A 21487-nucleotide genomic window follows, 5' to 3' on the forward strand; every position below is an offset into this window, starting at 1 on the left:
ACACTGCTCCTACAATTTTTGCCCTAAAATCACGCAAATCGGTACAGAGTATGTCTACACTCATCTCATCAACATGGATCTGTCCCATTCAGCGCCACCTTCAGGCCGATTTTTTTAAAACACATTTTTGGAGACTACTCATACAGATTTTGCCCTAAAATCACGCAAATCGGTACACACTTGCTCTACACTCATGTCATCAACATTGATCCGTCCCAATTAGTGCCACCTTCAGGCCGATTTTTTAAAACACATTTTTGGACACTGCTCCTACAGATTTTGCCCTAAAATCACGCAAATCGCTACACAGTATGTCTACACTCATGTCATCAACATGGATCTGTCCCATATAGCGCCACCATCAGGCAGATTTTAACACATTTTTGGACACTGCTCCTACAGATTTTGCCCTAAAATCACGCAAATCGGTAAACAGTATGTCTACACTCATCTCATCAACATGGATCTGTCCCATATAGCGCCACCATCACGCCGATTTTTTCAAACACATTTTTGGACACTGCTCCTACACATTTTGGCCTAAAATCACGCTGCGACCTGACGGTCGCTTATCTCCCGATTAGGGAGTCTTACGGGTGATAAATATACTGTATTGGGCATCTGGACAGACGAGAAACATTAGTTTTAAAGACCATAATTTACATGCTTTGAACACAGCTGAGACAGAAATTGGGCTTTCCTTTTAGGAAGAAATGTTGCTTCCCTTTCTTAAAAAAAAAAAAAAAAAATATATATATATATATATATATATATATATATATATATATATATATATACTGTTGTTTTGGGTTGAGATTGGCACATTTCCTGGGGCAATCCGCCCAGATCATGCATGTCACACATGGCTTCTGCTTCTTTTTTAGTTTTTTACTCTCAAAAAGCACCTGCAATGTAGTGCATTTGAGACTACATTGCAGTGCACATCATGGGGTGATCACAGCTAGCCTTGTGTGAATTGTTTTATTTTAATTTTTGTTTATTTTATTTTTATTTCGTTGCTGAGTGAGGTCAGCAGACAAAGTGACATGAGTGAGATGAAAAAAACCTGAGTGAAATGTGCCAATGTCAACCAGAAACAACGGTAACTATTGAAGCAGTTTTCCTCTCTGTGATGGATTACAGGGATGTCATTAATGGACAGCCATGTCAACAGTGGCGGCTCCAGAAAATTGAGACTGGGGGGGCTATGGGGGAGCTGGCTTTTTTAGAGCAGGGGCTAATTAATTTAGGCAACAAACAATAATGAATAGTACTAATATGACAAACGTGATTCCCTCGCACCTATATGGATAACTGAACAGACCAGTAGTTTCCAGCTCCAAATCTGAGGACTGTAGGTGAACGGATAGGGTTTTTGTGAGGCTGAAGATGCTTTCCAGCATAAAAAGTAGTATAGTTTACATAGAAGACAGTCAATTGTCTTTCACATATTCATATATATTTGATCTATTAATTACTTAAATATTCTTCATCTCAATTGAGTCTGTGAGGTGGGGGGGCTTAGGGGGTGCTAAGCCTTCACCAGGGGGGCTGAAGCCCCCTCTAGCTCCCCCCTGAAGCCGCCCCTGCATGTCAATATAGGGATGGGACGATAAGCGATATTATCGTTTATCGTGATAAAAAACACTCGTGATAATCGTATCGTGGAGATCTATTTGATCGTGATATCGTCCTCCTTCATGCACTGGGATCAATTCACCTTTTATTTGCCGAGCTGCAAATCCGGTACCATTTAAACCCTCTATTGGTAAAAGGTACTTATAATATACGTCTTTTTCTCACTCTCTATCAGATGTCTTTGCCAAAAAATAGCCGATCTACAAGCTCACAACGCGTTGCAACGCAACGTGTTGTGAGCTTGTAGATCTGCTATTTTTTTTGGCAAATCATGTTCCGCCCCAGGATAATGGATTTTGATTATCGCGTTATCGTAAATCGGGATTTCTTTTGCCACAATAATCGTGATATGAAATTTTCATATCGTCCCATCCCTACTCTGGATGCAGTATACGGTAGGCCTACTCCGCTTTAAGATCAGTGCTGGCAGGGCCGATTCTAAGTTAGAGCGAACGGTGCGGTCGCACAGGGCCCCGCACCTTCAAGGGCCCCGCGCTAGGCTTAGTTAATTGATTTAGTTTTGTTTTCATATTAAATCTTCACACAAACACCGCAATCTGCAGGACGGAGACAGATCCTATCAACCGATTGGTTGTGATATCTCCCTGACAACCAGCAACAACCAGTGAAACGGCTGACTGTCCCTTCGGGCTATGAGATTTAATGTATCTAGTCTTGAGACACGGGATCCTAAAACTTGATTCAGCGTTCCCTTCCCTTCTGTTACTTACTTATGAGAGAGTTGAGAGAGAGAGAGAGCATCATATCTGCGCGAGGTAAGGCCAGGGTAATGTTCTACAAAGTTATGAGGAATCCCCTCATCTGACAACATGACGATCTTGTGTCTGATGAAGTAAATACATGGTCCCAATGTATTTACATTGGTATTTACAAAGGTATCGATGCAATGTAGAAATACTCTGGAGTCTGGAATTCAACATTTGCTACAAAAGTATTGGTATCAAAATGTACAAAAAGTAAAAAGTACTTGTTACGTTTTCAAATGAATGAAATGAAAGTCCTTTGAAAATGGTAGATCTACAAGCTCACAATGTGTCGCATCACGATACATTGTGAGCTTGTAGATTGGCTATTTTGAAATGGCTAGTCAATAGGGCTGAGGTGGATAATGTCTGTTTTGAAATACTAATCCAAATCTACAAAGTAACTAAAGTTTCCAAATGATTGTAGTGGAGTTAAAGTACAATGTTTGCCTCTGAGATGTAGTGGAGTAGAAGTAAAAGTACTGAAAATTGGAAATACTCAAGTAAACTGAAAGAAAAATACCTTGAAATTGTAATACTTCAGTAAATGTACTTATAGTAACTTTACACCTCTGATTAAGATGAATCTCTGGTGACTCTTAGGGAACTCAACACTGCTAACTGTACCGAGAAAAATGGCCTACTTGGTCTATCAGTGAAGAGGGATTATTAGCATATGTTTTTATTTAAAAACATATTGTCGGGTGGAAATCTTGTATGTCCAAAACCGTTCGTTTTGTATTTATCATTTTAAATGATTTAAACTAGTGAAAACAGCCGATCTACAAGCACAAAATGTGTGCTTGTAGATCTGCTGTTTTCACTACTTTTGTGCGACGGCCTTATATGATGAAGCAGGGCTTTACTTCGCGGAAAAACGTACACATTTGAAACTTGGAGATACGAGGTTTTGGCCCGACAGTGACGATATGCTAATACCCATTCACAAACATGGCCTACCCTGCAGGTTCCAACAATCCACACAGAGTTGGGAAGATCTGCTTTCTGTTACTGTGTCCCACGTGTTTGGAGCACTTTACCCAAACACTTCAGGTTGTCCACATTCATCTCAATAAGTCTGTCGAAAGATTAGGGTTTGACCTCAATGTGTTTTCCAGAGTTTTGGAATCTGTGGTTGTCAACCAGTGGTCCGGGGACCACCGGTTGTCCTTGAGGGGGTTCCAGGTGGTCCCCAGCAAAATTATGGAGTGTTGGTAACCAAACGGACCCTTATAGATCTCTAACTCTGGAGAGTGTAAAATGAATGAACCAAATGGACCCGTATCATTTTACACTCTCAAGAGCAGTGGTGTAGGTACATTTACTCAAGTACTGTACTTAAGTACATTTTTGAGGTATTTGTACTTGTACTTGAGCATTTCCAATTTCCAGTACTTTTACTTCCACTCCACTACATCTTGGATCCAGATATAGTACTTTTACTCCACTACATTTATTAGAAAACTTTAGTTACTAGTTACTTTGCAGATATAAATGGTTATATTATACAACATACATTAATCCACTTTATATCTATTTTATACCTGGGCTATTTGAGCCGATCTACAAGCTCACAACGCTTGTGAGCTTGTAGATCAGCTATTTTCAACTACTTTTACTTTTAGTACTTTTTTAAGTACATTTTGATGCCAATACTTTTGTACTTCCCAACTCTGTGTGGATTGTTGCGACTGTCAGGTCGCAGTTACTATCAAAACCTCGACCAGCTGTCCGTCTGTCAGTCTGTCAGTCCGTCAGTCAGTCTGTCACACGTCACACGTCACACTTTTGCCCTGCTCATATCTCCGCAACCGTTGCCCCGATCCATGCCACATGCACACACACTCCTTGCCTGCCAAACCACAACAATTCTCACATGGCCCTCTTCTAGCGCCACCATGAGGCCAATTCTTGCAAAACACATTTTGGGACACTGCTCCTACAGTTTTTGCCCTAAAATCACGCAAATCGGTACACAGTATGTCTACACTCATGTCATCAACATGGATCTGTCCCATATAGCGCCACCATCAGGCCGATTTTTTCAAACACATTTTTGGACACTGCTCCTACACCTTTTGGCCTAAAATCACGCTGCATCTCGCTTATCTCCCGATTAGGGAGTCTTACTGGTTGGAACCTGTGGGGTACTCGTATTAGGAGGGTAATATGAGTCACCAGAAAAAAATAATGGGTGTTTTTAAAGAATCTATCATGGTTAAAATGGAGTTTGAAGTTACGGGGAGAGGCCCTGGAGGAGGAGGACTGATAACATTTACACCAGTAAGACTCCCTAATCTAATAAAAAATGTGTTTTGCAAAAATGTGTTTTGCAAGAATCTGCCTCATGGTGGCGCTAGAAGAGGGCCATGTGAGAATTGATGGGTGGAGGTTGTGGTTTGGTAGGCAAGGAGTGTAAGTGCAAGTAACTGCGACCTAACGGTCGCAATCAAATATCTAAATATTGAATCAAGCAAATTAAAAACTGTTCAGGGTGTTCATAGAGGCCTGATTAGACCTGATTAAACATGACAAAAAGTTTTTTTTTTAAAGTGAAATATCCCTTTAACATCGGACGCCCATGTGGTTTTGACGTCTTAATTTGCTGGTGCCCATGGCAACGCGTCATTTTACCTACCGGCGAGAGTACTGGCGAGAAAAGTAATCCGAGTAAATGTAATCCGAGTATGTCCTGTTTATTTCGCGAAAATCTTTTCTTTCAGTCAGGACCGTTTTTTATCATTTCTAAGCCACAGTGTTTGTGTTACGGCATGTAAAAGAGGCTGCCGTTTTGAGAAAAAAATGAAAAAAGGAAGAGAATCCGGAGAAAACAGCATTTTTGTGCAGCCGCTAAACAGGAAGTCAACGAGACACACAGCACGTCCGGGTGACGTAATTGCGCGCTGCATGTTGGGAAATGGAGTTTGTTTCATCACCGTGGTAGCCAAGTGCAGTAGCTACAGTACAGTATAGTTTACTGTACAACGCGTCAAACGCGTCGTGGGCCTCCAGCGACATCAAAGAAATTGACTTGTAGACACCACGTGGGCATCCGATGTGTTAAGTTAGCCTGATCTCTGAAACTGTGCCTGTTCTGAGCGATTTACGGGGGAGGGACTTTTTTGCGAGCGTGCGCACGCGGACGTGAGTGATCGCGACGCACGGTGATCGCGACGCACGGTGGACGCGACGCACGGTCGCGGATTGTGTGTGTGATTGTGTGTGTGTCTGTCTGTGCCAGTGACTGCTTCCACACAGAACTGCGACCAGAAACATGTAATCAACATTAACAGCTTGGTGAAATCAGCGCACGCGTGCGTGTGTGTGTGTGTGTGCCTTCCTCAGCCTGCCTGTGTGTGTGTGAACTTCGTTTGAATCGTTTCAACTGCTGCCGGATTGGATATTCGTTAGACCCACCCCCACCCCCCACGCTCATTGGACGGGCCGAAAATAAATCCTGATTCAAGTACTAAGCTCCAGACCAGAGAAAGAGTCCACTCTGAGAGTGGGCGGGGTCTATGGTCTGGAAGCAGGCTACCTTTAAGTAGAAAATGTGAGTAGTTTTTCCACCACTGCTCAAGAGTTACATTGTCGTTAAACATCTGCATTACTTAAAGCTATACTATGTAACTTTTTTAATAAAACAAATCTTGAAATTGTCCTAACTATTAAATCGCTAAAGTTTTAGAACACCCACTCTGTTAATTTCAGCCCCAAAAGCCTTTTCTTTATATGTGTTCTACTGAGCCCGTGTGGCCGTGACCGGAACTGTTTTTCCCGAAAAAATTACGTCATCTGCATCATTCTGTATACGTATCTCCCTACCGGCCAATCACAGCGCAGATCATACACTGCCGGCCAATCAGCGCGTCTTGCCGTCTTCTCAGGAAGAAGCTTGCCTCAACATAACAACAGCATTAACAGCATTACTCTGGTCTTGTGTAGGAGAATGCCTGGTCGGAGAGGGATGCGAGACCCCTCTAAAGATTCATCTCGGCGAGCTGCAGGCACACGCGGTGGTCTGAGGCCCGGTCCGCGGCGAAAAACGGCAGAAAAATTCAGACGCGACCGCGGTTTGCTATACCGCTATTAACCACTAGTTGAGCAACTTACAGAGTATAGCTTTAATTTACAAGAAGTCTACGCAATCACAGAATGTAGAAAAAAGTGTTACATTTTAAGAACTTTTGCCCGCCATCTCTCCTATGGTACCAGTATGACTCCCTAATCGGGAGATAAGCGACCGTCAGGTCACATGTATATACAAAGAAGCCTGTAAGTGCCATTTGTTCCTGGGCGTAGCAACCTTTTTAGCGGGCTGCAGTGGCGGGGGTCCACTGGTAGGTGGCGCTCTACGCAAGGCAGTGTCCGCGGCTGCGAGGGTAACGGCCCCGGCTGTCCCGGCCGCTCCAAGCCCGAGTTACGGCATTTGATGTGCGTTGCAGTGGCGGAGGTCCTCCACTAGGGGGCGCAACCACTTTTGCAACCGTTCTGGAGCACCAGGAGTCGGTAGTCCCCGGGAATTCCCCGTGAGCAGCCCCGTTGGGGTGGTCATTTGGTAATTTTTGTGTGTGCAAAAATGTTTGTGTGTGTCTTAGGAATGCGACAAATAACAAAAATATTATTGTACTCAAGTCTCCATGTTGTGACTAATCAATAGGAAAACAAAAAGTCATTTGGGGGGTGAACTACTCCTTTAAAGACACAATAATATACAATAAGCAAAAAAACATCATATATACTAATAGTGAAACCCTGACATACGTAGCTTACTGACTTAAGTGTGTGTTCAGGGGTTGTATGGGTTTTAAAAGCATCATACATCATCAAAACAGAGACCGAGGTCGACTCTAACAAGCCAAGGTCCTCGAAAACACTGCTTTAACAGATTGTTTCATGTTGTGTTTTTAAGGAGCTCCATAGAACACACGTGCTCTATGCCAGTGGTTCTCTAACGTTTTCATGTGATGGACCCCCAAATTCATATTTATTTGGCGGCGGACCACCATGTGAGAATGTTTTGTGACGCAGGGTCCCCCATACAAGATTTGTGTTGTTAAAATGTTTCAAACATTTTCAAATTTGTTCTGCTATTTTCCAAATAAATCTAACCCAAGTTTGAAGTGAGGGGTGGTGCATGTGTGTGTGTGTGTGTGTGTGTGTGTGTGTGTGTGTGTGTGTGTGTGTGTGTGTGTGTAGCAGTTGGTTTCAGGGTTGCGAGCAAGCGTGCGTGCGTGCTTGCATGTACGGGCCCTACCAGTGGTCACCAGCGGTATTGCAGCAACTCATGCTACATACTAACATAGCCACCCACGGACAAAGTCACTCTGGAGGGAGAGAGATACAGACAGACAGACAGACAGACAGACAGACAGACAGACAGACAGACAGACACAGAGAGGAATCTGTCTGCTTGCTGTTATCATCTGGCAGATAAAACAAGAATCTGTCTGCTGATTAGGACACTGTCCAAGACAATCACGAGACAGAGAGAGAGAGAGAGAGAGAGAGAGAGAGAGAGAGAGAGAGAGAGAGAGAGAGAGAGAGGAAGCAGCCCAAAACAGACATAATAAACAGACAGATAGAGAGAGACAAAGTGAGACAGAGAGAAGCAGTGGTGTAAAAAGTACTCACATTTTGTACTTAAAAAGAATCAATACTGCAATGTAGAAATACTCTGTAAGGTCACACCAAAGTATGGCTGCCGGCTGATAAACTCTTTTTGTGCGCGGCCGACAGTATTTTGCAGCCAGTGGATTCTAAGAAACCGAGTTGCTTGGAGCGCATTCTGTCTCATTATTACACGGCTTGGTTGAATGCTTAATTGATTCTGATTGGTCAACCGCTGAAATCAGCGGTGTGTTATTTCTGGATAACAGACCGCTCCGCTCTATAACAGACCGATGCCTAATCAAAGACCCAAAGCACCTGCGCCTCTGCTTGAATGTTAATGCTGTATTCTAAACATGAAAACCATGTAAGCAAACACACAATGTCATTTACAACTAAACGTTGCTCTCAGGAACGTTTTTGAAAACATTTGAAGCGAAAAACAGACGATGCAATATACGGTAACCAAAAATGGATTCTATTTGAACACTTCATTGTTTTCCGCGGCGACCGTGTTGTGCTCATTGCCATTCAGAAGATTGACTTCCATCATCTAAATGGAGGTGTCACCTAAACCTAACCTTAACCCTAACCTCAGTGGGGGTATTTCTGAATGGGGATGTTTCTAAGTGGGGGTGTTTCTGAATGGAGGTCTGCCCCTGTTGTGCTACAGGCAGTGCAACACTTGTGGAGTACTTTCACTGCTGTAAGCAAGGAAATACTTTGTTTTGTGTTTAGTTGTGGGTCAATTTATAATGGATTTACTAAGTAGCCTTGTAATACGTCAGGGGTGTCGAACTCATTTTGGGGTGAGGGCCGCATTGGATGAAAGGCGACTTGATGAGGGCCGAACCAGTCGCGGATCGGATGGCATGCACACTCGCGCACATGTTCGCTCTGTTTTTCTTCCTGTCGTCTCAGCCACTGCTGTAGCTAGCAGTATAGCAGCACACAAATTGTGTTTATTATTAAGTAAAATAGCTACTTTCATTATTGGTATTACAGTTACAGTTAGGTACGAGAGATGCTATTTGTTTAAAAATGACTTTTTTTTCCTTTGATTACTCACGCCATGGAGACTTGAGTTCAATAATATATATTTATTTTATTTGTCGCATTACTAAGACAAAAATGTGATAATAGTACACTTCCCCCCATTGATTCTGGATGGGGACCCAAATGCATTTGGGTCCCCATCCGGAATCAATAGGCATGCATGTATTGTAATCAAATTTCTGTTTTAGGAATGAGTCTCCATTGGCTCCATGGCATTTGGGGGGTGAACTACTCCTTTAAGAAGTGCCAATAAGAATAAACCATTTGATAATAGAATAATTAAATTCCTGATAGTCTCTGCTATAATTTGTAAATGGCTAAAAGAAATATTATTGATGCAGGACAATAATTATTGTTATTGTATTTTATAATAAAAATAATAAAAGTAATGAACAATAATGGCATATTCAGAAAATATCTGAATAATAAAACTTTTACATTTTATTATTATTATATTTTTTAAATAAGTTATTTTCTTAACAACATTAATTTCCATGTCTAATATGTGTAATCTTTGAGTACAGTTCGAATATTGTAGGTATGTTCAGGTATTATTCATAGCCAGACCCCCCACCCCATTCCTAGCAATGCTGTCATCTTCAAAGAGAGAGGGAGCTGGTCACTTAACATTCCAATCAATCAACTCAATCACTGCCAGGTGGGAGAAACCTAGCCTGCAGTGAGAAGGCATTAGTTAGGTTAATTCTTAAAACAATCATAACTCTTGACAGGAATGGGCTAGAGACTTACTAATGTTTGTATGTACCGGTATGTTTGACATCCCTGTAATACGTGGTTTAATGTAGGGGTCAAGCAGTCATTAATGAGAAATAAGTCCCTTCAGGAGGTCTGTGGCTATCATCCTGTCTGGATTTTATTTCTCATTATTGCACGGCTTGTTTGAATGCTTGATTCTGATTGGTCAACGCTGAAATCAGAGGTCTGTTATTTCTGAATAACAGACCGCTCCGCTTGATAACAGACCGATGCCTAATCAAAGGCTCAGAGCACCTGCTGCACTGAGGCTGAACTGCATGAATCTTGTGCTGTATCCAACATGTCAGCCATGTAAACAAACACACAGACACATTTACAACTAAAAGTTGCTCTCAAGAATGTTTTTGAAAACATTTGAAGCGAGAAATAGACAATGCAGTAACCAATATGGATTCTATATGATCAACACTTCTTTGTTTGCGTCGAGGCGACGTTGAGGCGACGTTGCGCTCTGCGGACGGCCAGTGCAACACTTTCACTACTGTAAGCAAGGAAATGCTTTGTTGTTTTTTTTTACTTGGGTCAATTCATTGTCAAAACCTCCACTAGCTGTCAGTCAGTCTGTCTGTCAGTCTGTCAGTCAGTCACACGTCACACGTCACACATCACACATCACACTTTTGCCCTTCTCATATCTCCGCCACCATTGCCCCGATCCATGCCACATTTTACACTCCTTGGCTGCCAAACCACAACCTCCACCCCTCATTTCTCACATGCCCCTCTTCTAGCGCCACCGTGAGGCTGATTCTTGCTAAACACATTTTTGAACACTGCTGCTACAGATTTTGCCCTAAAATCACGCAAAGTCTCTAAAGTCATGTCAGCAAAATGCATCTCTCCCATCAAGTGCCACCATCTGGCCAAAAAAAAAAAAAACATTTTTCCTAAACACTGCTCCAACAGATGTTGCCCTAAAATCACGCAAAGTGGGTACACCGTATCTCTAAAGTCATGTCATCAACATGGATCTGTCCCATTTCCCATATTTCCTCCTGATTGGCAACCATTGCCTTCTAAAGTTTGTGTATGCAACCTGACGGTCGCTTATCTCCCGATTAGGGAGGCTTACTGGTTTACTTAGTAAGTAACCGTGCAATAAGCGGGATAACATCTGCGCGAGATGTTATCCCTTACATAATGACCACTGAGAGCTGACCCTTAACAAGTGACACACCTGTCTTTCACTTTCAGGACCCTCCCCATCGTTCTGGATAGGCTATAGGCACACACACACACACACACACACACACACACACACACACACACACACACACACACACACACACACACAGATATCCAATTCCCAATACTTCTACTCCACTAAATCTCAGATACAAATATTGTACTTTTACTCCAATTATTTGAAAACATTAGTTAGTAGTTACTTGCTCACAATGCGTGGCGACGTGAGCTTGTAGATCTGCTATTATAAAATAAAAATAAAACTTTTGGTACTTCAAGTGCTTGATGCCAATACTTTTACTCAAGTACATTTTGAATTCTGTAGGCGTACTGTACTTCTAAAACATTTGAGTAGGCTACTTTTTCCACCTATGCCCACAATGAGTGTGTGTGTGTGTGTGTGTGTGTGTGTGTGTGTGTGTGTGTGTGTGTGTGTGTGTGTGTGTGTGTGTGTGTGTGTGTGCGCGTGCGCGTGCGCGTGTGCGTGTGCGTGTCCGCTTTGCAGATATGACTTTTTGGCAAACGTTCTCCCCAGAAAGATGCTGAAGTTAGAAGGTCGAGAAGACGGACAGCCAAAGGCGCAGAGCGCGCATTGTAAAACACATTGAAAAGCAAACGTTTGCAAAACAATCCCTTATTAATCTTGATTGATTGATTGATTGATTGAAGACTTTATTAGAAGAAGTTTGCATAGGAAAAAGTACAGTTTCATGACGGTATACAGTTCACTGGTACAACTTAAGGTCGACTAAAAGGAGATCCTAGAAAAAAAGCTTATTTCCAATTTCCATAGGAAACTCTCATATAACATTGAATGACAGACGGATAGAACACAGTACTATGCAGTAGATAGTCATCGTAGCCTACCTTGCATGTCTTGTTTGTCCAGCGGCTCGCATCCTGCGATCCACACGCACACGCAGAGGATCCCTGCTGCTGCAGCCAGAGCTGGCACGGCCGTGCGCGCAGCCATGTCCGGCGAGGAAAAGGCTATTATTAATCCAAGACGACGGTGGAACCGAAACGAAACGAAACGTCCCCGAGCGTCCGAATTACAGTGGCGTTTCCAGATGTTGCTGCGCCCCTCTGCCGCTGAATGAATGAAAGCAAGACGACGACGATGCTGTCCTTCAAGCGGGGAGGGGTGGCTGCCTTGGTTGGGTGGGTGGGGGGGGGAGAAAACGGCGTGGGAAGTTGGGAACGCGACCACCACGGTGCTCAGTGTGTGGGGGGCTGGAGGCGTAGTAGGCAGCCTACTGTAGGTAGACCTACGGACTGTGCGCTCTCTCCGTGCGTAATGCCCCGAAATGTGACAGAGAGAGAGAGAAGGGGGGGCTGCGGCGGGGGGCTGCTCAATGTGTGTTCTGCGTAATGCCCCCCGATGTGTCAGAGAGAGAGAGAGAGAGAGAGAGAGAGAGAGAGAGAGAGAACGAGAGAGAGAGAGAGAGAGAGAGAGAGAGAGAGAGAGAGAGAGAGAGAGAGAGAGAGAGAGAGAGAGAGAGAACGAGAGAGAGAGAGAGAGAGAGAGAGAGAGAGAGAGAGAGAGAGAGAAGCTGTTGCCGGGAAGCTACGGTGTGGATGTCCTGACTAGGCTACTGCTCAGTGCTCACTCACTCAGTCACCCAGGTCAACTGTTACCGTAATAACACGCACACGCACACACATGCACCCACAGACACATGCGCACGCGCACGCACGCAGGCACGCACGCACGCACACACACACACACACGCACGCACGCACGCACGCACGCACACACACACACACACACACACACACACACACACTTGTATTTCTTATTTTTTCCCCCCTCAAGGTATGGGTACATAAAATATACCTTTATAGGCCTATCTTTACGTTTTTTATTGTATGTAACATGCTTATACTTTGTGGTAATGTGTGATATTTTTTTAGACTATTGTTCAGATTTTTTTCCCTTCTTTTGATGTGTAGATCTGAAGCCAATCTATTGGTTAATTAATTGATTAAGTGATGACACCAACTGCCTTGGACCTACGGTATATTCAAGTATTTAAGGGTTCTAATGCCATGCATGTAACTTGAACTTGAAAAAGCCCTGCTGGGCGAAACATTGTGTTTGGTTGAATAATAAAGAAAAGACGGGAGAGCAAGAGCAGAGAGTGTGCAGACATTGCCTTTTTTTATTCACTACTCTGTGTCAGGACACGGTCGGACACCCATAGCTCCTTTCGGAAACCTCTCCCTCCGCTATAGCTCTGAGATGAGGGTCCTCGCCAATACCGATAGCTGCCTAATCCAGGGACGTGCTGGGCCCCTGATTCAGCCTGGGAAAAAGAGTTGTAGAGGCCCTCATTGTGCGCTATAGAGAGAGATCTCTCTCTATAGCGCTGCTGCTACTCAAAGATTTGCCATTTCAGATCATGACAAGTGACAAGCCATGTGGACCAATTACATGAGATATATTTCGTCATTGTCGGGTGGAAACCTTGTATGTCCAAAACCATTTTAAAAATAATTTAAAGTAGTAAAAACAGCCGATCTACAAGCACTGTGTGCTTGTAGATCTGCTGTTTTCACAACTTTTGTGCGACAGCCTTGAATGATGAAGGCTTTGCTTTGCGAAAAAATTTACAAATTCGAAACTTGGAGATACAAGGTTTCTGCCCGACAGTGATGATTTACTTTGTTGGCCGCCCAGCCACCAAAATGGAACGAAAGCCGACATTTTATTTTTATTTTTTTCCTAATGGCCAGCCTGGAGCGGCCGGGAATGAAGCTGTCCCACTTTTCCCAATTGCCAGCACGTCCCTGCCTAAATCGAACAATTCCGACAAATGTTCAGATTCAGGATTACATGATTCTGACCTTTAACGCACATTGTATCCAAAAAGTAAAGCTCGGCCTGCTCTCAGATGTTTATTTATTTTAGCGACAGGCTGACTAATAGGCTGACTAAAACAACGATTTAAACGTTTGTTTCAACCCGTTAGATTTGCTTTGGCACTAAAATATTCAATATCTGAGAACAGGCGGGTCAACCTTTACTTTTTGATTGGTTTGTTTTACACTCTGTTTTTTTAATTTTTTATTACTTACTCTCCTACTGAATAACTGCTAGATTGCATGACGTCTTCAGACTAGGACTCAATTCCAAAGCGCTGTTCACGTAACGTTGTTTTCTAGAGAAAACAGCAAAATAAAATGTCATACATGCCATTCATTACGACAACAGGGTTGTCGTCCATGGGTTGAAAACGCAACCACGTTTCCATGGTGAATGTTAACAAGCAAGTGCAACAGCATCACTCGTCTATCACCCCCACCTATCCACATGGCATGCACATTACAGCGTTTTCAATGCTGATGCGTTTCCATGTAGACGCAGAATAACAATTGAGAACGCAACACAGTTTTGCCGTTTTCTCTAGAGACCGTTGCCTAAGGTGCACAAGTTTTCATGAAAGAACAAGATACAATCTCCTACATGCAAACAGCACATCGGAGATATATCCTTAATCACGGCTACTACCTTATTCAGCAGAAGGTATCTGTATTGAATTTCCACAGATCATTGAAGTCCTGGTTCCAAGTGCAGCCACAATATGTACAAATCTCCATTGTAGGCAAAGGCTGAATCACTGTAGTGTCTTTCTGGAAGAATCTGTGCAGAAGGCGTGCTCAGCCAGCAGTTGGTCTCTTGTGAAACACTCTAATGTTGCAGTAATACACATCCCGGTCCCCATGGCCCCCAAATAAACATCTAAACATTTAACACGTGTTAATTAAAGACCATATGATTGTGGTGGTGTCCAACTTGAGGAGGTCATTAGTGTGTCCAGTCCAGTTGTATCTTCCGTAGATATACATGACCTTCTCCAAGACACAGGCAGAGTGGTCCTTCATCCCCACTGAAACAGTCCTGGAAACCATGGGCTTGAACCATCTGTCTATGTCGACATCGAATGCATACAGTAAAGCGCATAGTAGATGTGAAAGCGCCTGAAGGGCACATCAAGGTGACGTTCTCCTCATCCAGATGTCACTGGGGGCAACTCCATCAGACACTGTGTTAAAGACATGCACATTCATCTGATCGTTCATTTTGTCGCCAGTGTCTTTTTGGCTCATCGCTGAGATGAACAGTCCAGTGAAACATTTCACACTCTTGGAGCACAGTGGATTAGCATGGATTAATTCAGTCTTGTTCTGTAAAAAGAATGCATCTCTAATGTGGATAGTTCTGCAAAAGAATTTAGTCCTAACATGGATTAGCTCAGTCTTGTTCTGTAAAACGTGCTAACATTTATATTGGCACAGCAACAGGGACATCATGGAAAGTTCAGCCAATCATTGAAGTCTCTGCCTAACTGTCACACTCTGGTCGAGAGTGAGGTTAGTATTAGCCGAAAGGCACTTGAATTAACCTCAAAATACTTGAAAATACTCAAGAAATGTAAAAAAACATATTCAAAAGTAGCAATTGTCAGAGTCTTGGAAAAATCATGTGATTTATTCATCTTTTCAGTGTTCAGGCAAAAGTGATCGAAATAAAACAGCAAAAAACAAAATCACTTGCTCGAAAAACATTCCTTGGGCTAAAACAGCCCCCATAAAACTATGGTTTAGTGATGAGTTGTCACTTCTCACAGTTTTGTTTGCATTGGATTCAGAATCCTGAAAAAACCATAGTTTGACCCCTCACATGCTAGTTAAAGCATACCTGTATTTATTTTTTGTATTATTGTACTGTATAGTAAAGTCTATGAGAGCCCAACTTTGATTGGCTCCCACAAGTTTCCCAAGACAAATCCGTGATGTCCCTATAGCCAAAGATTTTCCATATGGCATGTTCTAACTGTGTGCCAAATTTCATGCTTCTATCATAAAGTGCACGATTTGTGCACGAAACGCTCGGACTAACAGTCCTAAATTAGCATTGGCAGGTCTCCCTCTTAAAAAGGCTAAGCCCCTCCCACTGGACCGTACCAATCCTGAGTTGATTCCACAACTAAGTATAAACCAGACTCTTTTCCATGTCCAGAGAAAATATAATTCAGACACATTTAAAGTGTCACACTTCTCAAATTCATCACATCAATAATTACAACATATTAAAGGACCCGATTTCCCACTTTACCCAAACCCACAGGTAGCTTTCAGGTAGGTCTAATGGAGCACATATGGTGTGCTTGACAGACTCCCTACAATGGAATCAACAAATCAATCAATCAATCAATCAATCAATTAATCAATCAACCAATCTATCAATCAATCAATCAATCAATCAATCAATCAATCAATCAATCAATACAAATCAAACATATCTCTCCCTGTAACATAAATGCCGTACAACTCAAATTGTAACCCCGTATTGTGTGAAATAATGATAGTCAGTTAAAACTTATGGGGGGGAAACATAAGAAAGGCTGTTAAATAGGGGTGTAATGATACATTTTAATAGCGATTCGATACATATCACGATACATGGTTGACGACACGATACATGGACGATATTGTTTCATTCATGGCGATACGATTTGATTCAATGATTTAAAATCGATATAGTAACTATTTAGCAAAGAAATTAAATCTGTGTAAAAGGTGCAGGTTTTTAAGGGAAACATGTATTATTATGGATATAAATAAGTAAACACAGTGATTATCTGCCAAACACATGGACATTGTATATTGACAAACCTGCACTTTGACAAGAACCCAGAGATTACACACATTTATCGATAGACCAGTGTAGCTTTATGGAAAGGAAAAGTAATTAAACCACTCCTTTTCATTTTTTCATCTTAAAAATGCTAAATACAATGCACAAGTAGGAAGTATCAATACAATCGATTCTTTACACTGCCGATTCGATACGATACAAATTCAAACCTACGATTCGATTTTAGCTGTTTTCATTTCGATATACTTCGATTTTTTAAGTTAAAAACGATTTCGATGCAGTTACTATATCGTTACACGCCTACTGTTAAATATAGTCAGTGGCAAGGGTAATTGCCACACTAATGCTCTGCCATATACGGTAGATGCCTTCATGGTCCACATCACACTGATAAGAACCAAGATGCGTGTGCAGGTCGGCACCAAATGAACCCCACTGCCCTTATGATGCAATGGATAAGTGGTCACTGCACTCACGTTTAAATGCATTCCATCAAACTTTCCAGATGCTGTTTTTCTCCCAGTGTGGAGGAAGAATGCTTAGAATTTTTACTGTGATTTCTCACTCTTGAAACATGTAATCCTTGGTTTCTGTTGATTGTAAACAATAATAGCGACTCAAAACAGTTGTCCTTCAAAAACCACCTCCATTCACCGTCATCAGAACAGAGGGAGCTCCTCATGATCAAGGCACCAGCTGCAACGCGACTGCTACTGCTGCTCGCCCAGCTGCAGTCCATCAAGCCTAATTTATGGTATATGCTATGGTGTCACGCGCGGTCCTCGAGCTCAGAACGGTTGCATTGGTGACGCAATGTGAGCTTGTATATCAGCTACTCTCGACGTGCAATACCGTTGCGCAATGAAGTATGTCTCGAAAAGGGCGCACCCATGGGTGCACCTCACTAGCACACAAGAGGAGGTTGAATGAACTGAAAGCAACGCTCCCCAAAGGTTTGGGGGATCTGTTGGGCATTGATTACATGATACAGTCACCTGTGCATTCAGTCTCAATGTTTGTAATAACCAAATAATTGGTCTATACAGTATGGTGCACTGAGAGTTACCTGATTTCAGTACTATGATGTCAGAACTATGATGTCATATTGATGACACCAGGGCTCTCCATATAAGGGGTTTTGCGCACCACTCGGTCCCTTGCTCTCTCTATCTCTCTCTCTCTCCTTGCCCTAAAAAATGCATTTCTCAACGAAAAACACAGCAGTGTGCAATGACCTTCACAGTGTTAACCTGCTCTATATTGTGATAGTAATCATTGCTATAGTGTTTGTTCAGTAACAGTGTTAAATAGCTCTATATTGTGATAGTAATCATTGCTATAGAGTGTTTGTTCAGCAACAGTGTTAAATAGCTCTATATTGTGGTAGTGATTGTTCCTGTAGACTAGTGTTTGTTCGTAACAGTACATAGCTCTATATTGTGATAGTAATCATTGCAATAGAGTGTTTGTTAAGTGACAGAGGTCACCCCGTCTCTCCCCAGCTCTTTAGTAAACAGAACATACAATTTGAGGTGGGACACCAATTTCAACCAATCGGAGAACCCTTTTAGCAGCTTAAAGTGTATAATTTTTCAATTTTGCTAATTTCTTTGTGTCATCCCTTCCATTGTCACTTTTTATCCTGTATAACTCTCTCCTGACTGAATGAAATGTATACCCACCTGAACATTTATTTTCAGTTTACTAAATAGCTGAAGAGACATGATTACTATCACAATATGCTATTTAACACTGTTACTGAACAAACACTTAGTCTATAGCAATGATTACTTTCACAATATAAAGCTATTTAACACTGTTACTGAACAAACACTTAGTCTATAGCAATGATTACTATCACAAAATAGAGCTATTTAACACTGTTACTGAACAAACACTTAGTCTATAGCAATGATTACTTTCACAATATAGAGCTATTTAACACTGTTACTGAACAAACACTTAGTCTATAGCAATGATTACTGTCACAATATAGAGCTATTTAACACTGTTACTGAACAAACACTCTATAGCAATGATTACTATCACAATATAGAGCTATTTAACACTGTTACTGAACAAATACTTAGTCCATAGCAATGATTACTGTCACAATATAGAGCTATTTAACACTGTTACTGAACAAACACTTAGTCTATAGCAATGATTACTTTCACAATATAGAGCTATTTAACACTGTTACTGAACAAATACTTAGTCCATAGCAATGATTACTGTCACAATATAGAGCTATTTAACACTGTTACTGAACAAACACTCTATAGCAATGATTACTATAACAATATAGAACTATTTAACACTGTTACTGAACAAACACTCTATCTGCAGTGTTTCTCAAACTTTTACATTCCAAGGTCTCCCTTTAACTCTGACAGTATACAAATGGAACCAAATGGACCTGTCAGGGTCCATTTGGTTCCATCACTGTCAGAGTTACAGATGGTCAATTTAGACCCCCATAAAGGAACCTAGAGCTATTTAACACTGTCACTGAACAAACACTCTAACAGAAGCAAAGTGTACCACTTATGTGAACAGAACGATACCATTACTCCCCCATAACAACAGCACTGACAACAAGCCTTGATCTCATGTACTCATACGGGACGTGGGGACCATGACCTTTAAACAAAAAGACACCGAAACCTAGCTGGGGAACTCCGTACTCTGTAGAGGTTTAAAACCCAGAGCGATCAGAGCCCCTCCGTGGCCTCCGCTTGTTTGTTTTTGCTTCTCGCGTGGGTTGCCATGGGGACCGTTTAACATCAGGTGAGGGACGAGTCAGCTCCCTCTGAGGCTATTGGCTTTGTTGGACCGTGAGGTATATCTCTGTGCAAGAGAGTCTCTCCAAACAGGGGTGTCGCACCACATTCTGGGCCCTGGGTACAAGGATTCACTCACGTTTTGTGCTTTAACTATTGAAAAATAGCAGGTATACAATCTAAAATCGTGGACATGTGTGCAAGTCTTTGAATATTTCAAATCCTTCTAAGGAAACCTATGTTTCTATGTCAGTGGTGCTCAAACTCTTCCATGAGAAGGAGCCCCAAAATGATATGTATTTGGCCACGGAACCCCCAATTCAAAATATTTAGTTCCAGGGACCCCCACAGATAAGAAGCAACATTTGAGTTACAAAGGTTCGCTTAAAAAATACATACCGATGTTTCTGGTTGACATTGACACATTTCACTCAGGTATTTTTCATCTCACTCATGTCACTTTGTCTGCTGACCTCACTCAGCAACGGAAAAAAAAAAAAAAAAAAAAAAAAAAAAATTCACAGGAGGCAAGCAGTGATCACCCCATGATGTGCACTGCAATGTAGTCTCAAATGCACTACATTGCAGGTGCTTTTTGAGAGTAAAAAACTAAAAAAAGAAGAGGCCATGTGTGACATGCATGATCTGGGCAGATTGCCCCAGGAAATTTGCCAATCTCAACCCAAAACAACGGTATATTCAAAGATTAGCACACATTTTCACGACTATTCAAAAATAGCAGATCTACAAGCTCGCAGCGTGAGCTTGTATATCTGCTATTTTTCAATTGCTAAAGTATAACATTAAGGCCACCTCCCCCTTGGGCCCTGGTAACTCAGTCCCACTCCACCCCCCTTGTGACGCCCCTGTCTCCAAACAAGCATGTAAAATGATTAGGCCGAGTTTCCACAATGTCTATCCTCCAAGACCCCCCCCCCCAACCCTCCACACCCCTTTCCAGTGTTGTAAAGTATCTAAGTACATTTAGATGTATTTCCAATTACCAATACTTTCACTTCTACTCAACTACATCTGAGATCCAAATATTGTACTTTTACTCCACTACATTTATTTGAACACTTTAGATACTGGTCACTTTAAAACATACATAAACCTTGGCTATGGAAATAGTGCTATTCTTTACTTTTGGTACTTACTTACAAGTAAATGTACTCATGTTACTAGTTACTCTCCACCACTGAAATCAAGTCGTTACGTGCGATTGAGTCAAAAGTCAGAAACATCTGGGAACTGCTGGTAGCTTATTGTAACCAGTAATGTGATGTCATCATTTAAAGAGCAGTACTCAAGTAAACGTGAGTAATTACATTCCAAAATGAAACCCCATATAGTGTGGTCCCTCAGCAGGGGGTCAATTGGGTATGGCAACGGGTATGCAGCTGCCATACCCTGGGTCCAGGGGGGGGGGGAATAAAAGTTACCTTTAAATATAAATCCATGAATGTCTCTTTGTCTATCTGTGCTGGTAATTATGTTGTTAAATTACAGTAAAATAACTACAAATGCAACATTTAACAAAATGGTCACTTTAACAAGGTATTATAATTATATTCTCCACACTTTTATTCTCCCCATCTTGACAAAATGGTACATTCCCAGGTTCTGTAGGTCAGCTGCACAGGTGCAATGCATTATTGTTAATTGTGGCACGTTTTACTAACATGCCAAGTTTAGCTGCACTTGAACAACCGTTCCAGGCTACCATATCCAGCCCAAGAAACCGTAGAAACGGGAGGAAACATAAAATGTACTTCTTAAAATAAGTGTATCATGCCTGTTGCTAAGGTATGGCAACGCGCGCGTGCAAGACACCAGTCATGTTGCCATACCTTAGCTTTTTTCTGAACTGAAGCCACTGTCCCTCAGGGGTTTTTGAGGGGGTTCCAGTGGTGGTCCAGAATTTAAAATTGACTTGAGTGAAAGTACAAAAGTATTGGCATCAAAATGTACTTAAAGTACTAAAAGTAAAAGTACAAAATGTTTGAAAATAG

At 41.9% G+C, this 21487-nt stretch overlaps 1 protein-coding gene across 1 annotated transcript in view; it reads right to left on the reverse strand.

Annotated features, from left to right (window-relative positions):
• thbs3a (thrombospondin 3a) overlaps positions 1 to 12003 on the reverse strand; it is a gene marked incomplete at both ends in the record, with an annotated part of 139692 nt that extends 127689 nt beyond the window's left edge. Inside the window, one exon of the mRNA XM_080753884.1 lies at positions 11898 to 12003. Within this exon, the coding sequence (XP_080610010.1) occupies positions 11898 to 12003 (106 nt within the window). The remainder of the gene's footprint in view (positions 1 to 11897) is intronic.
• Between the last annotated feature and the right edge of the window lie 9484 nt (positions 12004 to 21487).

This window comes from Nannobrachium achirus (assembly GCF_963921795.1).
Source record: "Nannobrachium achirus genome assembly, chromosome: 2".
Lineage (NCBI taxonomy): Eukaryota > Metazoa > Chordata > Actinopteri > Myctophiformes > Myctophidae > Nannobrachium > Nannobrachium achirus.